The sequence below is a fragment of the Carassius carassius genome, chromosome 6, assembly GCF_963082965.1.
Source record: "Carassius carassius chromosome 6, fCarCar2.1, whole genome shotgun sequence".
Taxonomy (NCBI): domain Eukaryota; kingdom Metazoa; phylum Chordata; class Actinopteri; order Cypriniformes; family Cyprinidae; genus Carassius; species Carassius carassius.
In genome coordinates, this window is record NC_081760.1 from 39,782,306 (window position 1) to 39,788,448 (window position 6,143).

General features: G+C 32.9%; 1 protein-coding gene across 1 annotated transcript; it reads right to left on the reverse strand.

The window, feature by feature from the left end:
• Positions 1-509: 509 nt before the first annotated feature.
• Positions 510-5,508, reverse strand: LOC132142076 (deoxynucleoside triphosphate triphosphohydrolase SAMHD1-like). Its single transcript, XM_059551715.1, has 14 exons — positions 5,492-5,508; positions 4,211-4,371; positions 3,836-3,951; positions 3,370-3,441; positions 3,195-3,226; positions 2,925-3,068; positions 2,739-2,839; positions 2,394-2,502; positions 2,094-2,185; positions 1,803-1,915; positions 1,513-1,649; positions 1,225-1,317; positions 1,044-1,148; positions 510-922 (listed from the first exon to the last, which is right to left on the reverse strand). The coding sequence occupies exons 1-14, from the start codon at positions 5,495-5,497 to the stop codon at positions 770-772; spliced, it is 1,434 nt and encodes a 477-aa protein (XP_059407698.1). The 5' UTR covers positions 5,498-5,508; the 3' UTR covers positions 510-769.
• Positions 5,509-6,143: the final 635 nt, after the last annotated feature.

The window sequence follows — 6,143 nt, forward strand, 5'->3', positions numbered from 1 at the left end:
CTACCCACCTCTGGACATGGGTTATGTCCTCATAAGTCACCCTCTCCTTGTAATACCTGTGTCATACCCATGACATTATACAGAGTTGAGTCCTGATATGACACAAAAACAAGAACACAAAATGTTGGTGTTTTATGACAATTGACTTTTTTATTTAACATACATACATGCAACTCTTTTTGTCATGATTTTTTCATTATTTCATTATTTTTCATTATTTCATTATTGATTTATTTTTTATCACAGTTCCATCCTGTCATGTCTTAATTTTTTATGTAGATACTAATTTTCATTTAGACACAGAAGTCTGTGATTTAAACTGACAAATGCAAAGCAAACTAAGCTCAAGATTACAGTATGATTAATTCAACATTTAATATCAGCGTTATAACAGACACAGGTGCAAAGTGACTCAGGAAACATTTACAAAATAAAAGTCCAGATGAAGGTCCCTCTGCTGGACACTCTTCATGTATTACAGGAAAACATTGCTATTTTCTTTTCTGATGCAATTAAAGCGTGCTTAATTCATTTTGATATTATCATACTATCGATACTACTCCTTTAATTATTTTCCATTATAGATTTTCTCTGTAAACATGTTTTTTTTAGTAACATGGAAGTGAGCAAGGTTTATTTGATCATTTGCCTCCTTGTTAATAAAGTGTTCGTATAGATTATTAATTAAACAATCAGTGAAATTATAGACACTTGTACTGATTGTGCACTACATAACCTTAAATATCATATATTATAAATCATTTGCACATTAATGGAGTCCAAAACTGGAGGCACACCAGATGTGAAAGCACTTCTCAGTCTCCTCCATCTTCTTCATCTGCTCCTCTTTATTCACATCAGTGTTTTTGTAGTAAACTCTGACCAGCTCTTCATTAAACCTCTTTGGCAGGAAACTGGACAGCTGTCAGTAAAAGACAGATGAGTTTCTATTGTGAGGAAATTTGACCATGATCTACACTATACACTTCAAACCAGCCTTTGAAAAAATGACCTGAAATATAAAGGTTTAAGTGTGACTTTACCTGATGATCCTTAATGACAGAAGCTTCGTTGGGTTTCCTCTTGCTGTAGAAATAGACGTTTTCAATGGGGTTTTTGTCCTTCATGCCATGATCCAGATCAACCACCTGAGTAAAAAGAGATTAACTGGTTTTTGAAGATATGAAGGCATAGATGAAGTTTTTGGTATGCAGTATAACTTACATAAAGTAGTAAATCTTTAGCGTTCAGAGAAACAGTGGGGTCTGTAGGTTTGTACTTCTCTACTGCAGCTTTCCATGTTTCTGTCAGCTTTTCCTGATTCAAGAGAGTCAGACAGTTACTGGATTGTGTTGTGACTCAGTGTAAAAGATGGAGTTTTGTTTAAAACATAAATATGTCTGTAATGATATTTGAAAGCAAGGACTTTCAGTGTTTAGTAAGGCATGTCTTTTGAATATTGCTAATGTCAGTCAAACACTAAACCAATGTGTTTTTCAGTTTCTGTCAAACCTTTGAGATGTGTTTCTCAGTCACTCGAGCTTCTCCAACAAACTTTGGCAGTTTTCTTCTGATGATCTTGTTCAAGATGTCTCGAGATTCCTTCAGTTTATCAGAAGTGGAGGACAAGATCTGCTCAAAGATCTCATCTGACAGAACAACAGAAGATTATATATATATATTTTTTTTTAGGCAAATAAAGATCTAAAAAAGAAAGTGTTTATCTTGACATATTTGAGACGTACTACAGGTAAAATCAACCATATTTCTTCTTTTTCTGTTGTGTGGTGTTTTCAGCTGACCTGTGAGTTTGCAGTAGTCCTCTGTTTTCTTTATGGCTTCAGAAATCTTCAGCATATCTTCAGGTTTTCCTTCATGAAGATCACGATCAGCTCGTACGAGAGCTTCTGCAAACCTAAAGCACAGAAAAACTTGTGAGTTAGTGTTTCCAACAAGTGTAAGCGGTGCAGTCAGTGACCTGATGCTGAATTTAAGGTCCTGTAATAGAAGAATAAGTGATGCATGATGTTAAATATCATCTGATCATGGATGTGTTTTATATTCACATGCTCTTCATGCACAGAGAAACTCACATGTCTTCGATGATGTTGACGATCTTGTGCTGATAGGCCTGGCGATGAAGAGTGTATCGGGTGCGAAACATGTCATAAACGTTATCAGCCTCCTGTGAGACACACAGACATCAGTGTGTCAGAGATCCACATCATATGAAACAATGCTCACATTAAATCTCACATTTAATAAGAGCATCAGAGCAGTAGAACATCTTCATCTTCATGTTTCAGTCATCCACAGTCCTGTACTTTAGGTGAGCTGCTTTGCTTTTGCTGCTTTTGCAAAAGTTTTAACAGTGTGATGATTGAATCAAGCACCTTGTCTCTGAAGCAGATGTGATTTCTCCCGTTCACTTCACAGACTCGAGCAAACTTCAGCAGACGCTGATGATCAAAACTGTTTCGGATGCCGAGGTGATGACAGTCTCTGTCAAATGTGTATTAGAAATTGTTTTATAAATGATATGATGATTGTTAAAACAGCTTGCTGATGCACAGCAGAATAAGACAAGGCTGAATTCAAGTTGTTAAATAAAAAATAACAATAATATTATGTTTTCTTGGTAGTTGCATAGATGTGAGCAAAGATTGAATTAGGGTAAACTTATAAACACATTTATAACATATAGTATTATTATCTTTACAAAAATACCCAATAGTTACCGTGCAAAATAGTCCCATTTGTCCACATCGATGCCGTTCTGTTTATTTGCCACGATCTCATACAGGAAGGATTTGTCTTCATCTCTGCCTTCGTATCTCCACTGAACAGAAGAGTGATCAGACTTCATTAAACTGAACTGTTGACTTTATTAACACACCGTAAACAGCTGGAGTATCAGATTGTACCTCTGAGGTTTTTGCCCCTTCGATTAACTCTTTAATGAAGATCACGTCTGTATCATCCAGTCCGTGTTCTTTCAACACGTCTTCATTCTCAGCCTTCAGACTCTTCACAATGTCATCGAACATCAGAACTGACATCTGCTCATGCTGCAATAAAGACACAAAGATCATAGAGTCAGTGTGTGTGTGTGTGTGTAATCTACTATCAAATTCATTGTCCTTGTTTTCATCCAATACTTTTGATTTTATTGATAAGTTCGTAAAACTGCTCACTTTCCACTTTTCAGGGATGTCATCAGCCAAGCCTAAATAAAGATGAAGGGTGATTACTATATTTATGCATTACACTATATCAGGTTAATTTACTCGAATAGCTTGTACACTGAGAATTAAACCTGCATGTTCACAGACCCGACTGATTACATTTCATTTCACACTAATACTTTACCTTTGGAATGTTTTATTTTCTTGACTTCAGGAATAACAAGGCCATCAAATACATGAGAAAATGGACCATGACCTAAAAAAAAAGGTTTACTCATATAAGAAATACAAAAACATTATGATTTTTATAGAACTGAAAATAATAAGACAAAAATCGAATATATATATATATATATATATATATATATATATATATATATATATATATATATATATATATATATATATTTTTTTTTTTTTTTTTAAACGTTTGTATAATCTTATGATATTTATTTTGTGTCCTGTCCCTTTAAATTCTTTTTTAATTACTTTTTTCCCCCACAGACAAATTAAAACACCAAGAAAATAATAGTTCTTTAAAAAAAAATAAGAAACCAAGATTCAACACAAATATGAAATTAGGATTTGTTTTATTATTGTTTTAAGTTGCAGGATGATTTTGAGTCTCCATAAGCTTTAGTGCTCCTCACCCAAGTCATGACACAGACCAGCGATCTGAACACACAGGAAATCCTGTTTGGTGATTTGGAGCTCAGGCTGATTGTCATGAAGAACCTTCACCAGGGAACCTGCTAAATACGCCACGCTAACACGCACACACTCACACACACACACACACACACACACACACACACACACACACACTATATATATATATATATATACAGTGTACTGAAGCTATTTCAACTGAGCTCACTGATTGAATATATAAAATATGATGAAATAACCATTTTAAAATGTTCTATCAATTAATAAATTAAACAAAAGATACAGCTGAATGTTTACAACCTGAAGTCTCAGAAGGCTATCAGTTCCCCACTGAACTGAATATAATAATATCTCACCCAAGTGAGTGCTCAAAGCGATTGTGGGAAGCGCCAGGATACACCAGATATGTTCCCCCCAGCTGTTTGATGTGTCTGAGTCTCTGAAACTGAGGAGTATCTGTGATCTTCACCAGCAGCGGGTGCAGCTCCATGTGTCCATGGATGGGGTCGTTGAAGATCTACAGGATAGAAGAACAGTTTGCTAACAGGTTTTAACTTATAACTATATACTTGTGGTTATATTGTCTCTTAATTAGGATTTGAAATAGATACAGTAAATATTAAGTTTGGGGCAGGAGAGCGGTCTGTGAAAACAGCAGGGAAACTCTGCATGTCAAAAGAAAAAAAAAAAAAACTAAATCTAACTGGCTTTCTAATCTTTTTGTATTCTTTCTATCTTCTTTTTATTTATTATACAATTATAAAAAAGACCTCTAACACTAGTTTGCTTTAATCTTTTTAAATTCTATCTGTTTTCTTTTCATATCAAATCTGACACTGAAACTTATGATGTATAAACCCGCACATCAACCTGATCACTTTATTTAGCCTTAAAGTAAACATTACGTTCGATTCAGCAGTTGCAATTATTATTATTATTATTATTATTATTATTATTATTATTATTATTATATTTGTTTATTTAGGGTACTTGTAATATAGAGTTTTAGTTTCGGTTTAAGCGCTTCATGTCCAATGAAATAATCCACGTCTACCATTTTGCTGAATAAAACATCTTACTTTAATCTTGCTTTATAAATAATAATAATAATAAATATTATTCTTATTAGTGTGGTTATAATCGTAAATACCACGGATGCTGTAAAGAAACTTTCCTTCACAACGAACGCTATCCGCTCTCTCTCGACTGCCGGTCTTAAAGGGACAGTACTCAATTTGAACATTCTACGTATTTCAGAATGAAAGTTTATAGTGTCTCCACATGTTTACTGAAAGTTGTAAAACTGCTTTGAAAATGCAAATTAAATGACTCTCTATCACATATGTAAACATTTAGGTGATAAAGTTCCTTAGCACAGGTTGTGCTTTTTACTCCGCAGCCAGAGCACACAGCACTTAACAAAATATGCTAAGATATGCCATTGTGAATGTGTGTTTTAAACATTATTTGATTATGTCATAGTGTAAACTACAAGTCTAAGATTGTAACATAGCGCCATTATCAAATATGTTCATATAAATAACGCTGGCATGATAACAGTTTCACACAAGACGAGCAATGTTTGCTAGAATTTCCCATCAAGCAGACTTCTGCTTCCCTTTCAATGTTTTACTTGCCTTCATGATGGCTTTTGGAAACTGTAAAGAGTTATTCTGCAAATCCTCAGCCATTTTTCGCCTTTTCACTGCAGAGAAAGTATGCAATTTTATACCTGATTTACTGAATTGTTTCAAATTGAAAACAAAATTATGAATAGATAACAAAAGTAATAACCAATATATATATATATATATATATATATATATATATATATATATATATATATATATATATATATATATATATATATATATATATATATCTCATTGATGTTATATATATATATATATATATATATATATATATATATATATATATATATATATATATTTAATTAATTGATGTTATATATATATATATATATATATATATATATATATATATATATATATATATATATATATATATATATATATAACATCAATGACAACTAATAACCTCATTGAATTTGCATTCTGATATTTCTGTAAAATATTATTAAAAAAAATACAGATTTTTTTAAAGTATCAAGTAAAAACCATTTCTTCACTTTGTTCAGTTTTCTCACCATCTGTTGTGCCTTTAGATCCAGACCTCTTCTCTTCTTCCCAGGTATCTGATGATGTTCTTGTGTGCGGCTGGAAATGATGAAGAAGGTAATGAGTAACTCTAGAACTGTGTGGAGGTGTT

Coding starts and splice junctions, on each gene's coding strand:
- LOC132142076 (XM_059551715.1), bottom strand. Junction 3,442..3,835: donor TGGTCTGTGTCATGACTTGG/GTGAGGAGCACT, acceptor CTTTTTTTTTAG/GTCATGGTCCATTTTCTCAT. Junction 3,227..3,369: donor GAAAATAAAACATTCCAAAG/GTAAAGTATTAG, acceptor ATCTTTATTTAG/GCTTGGCTGATGACATCCCT.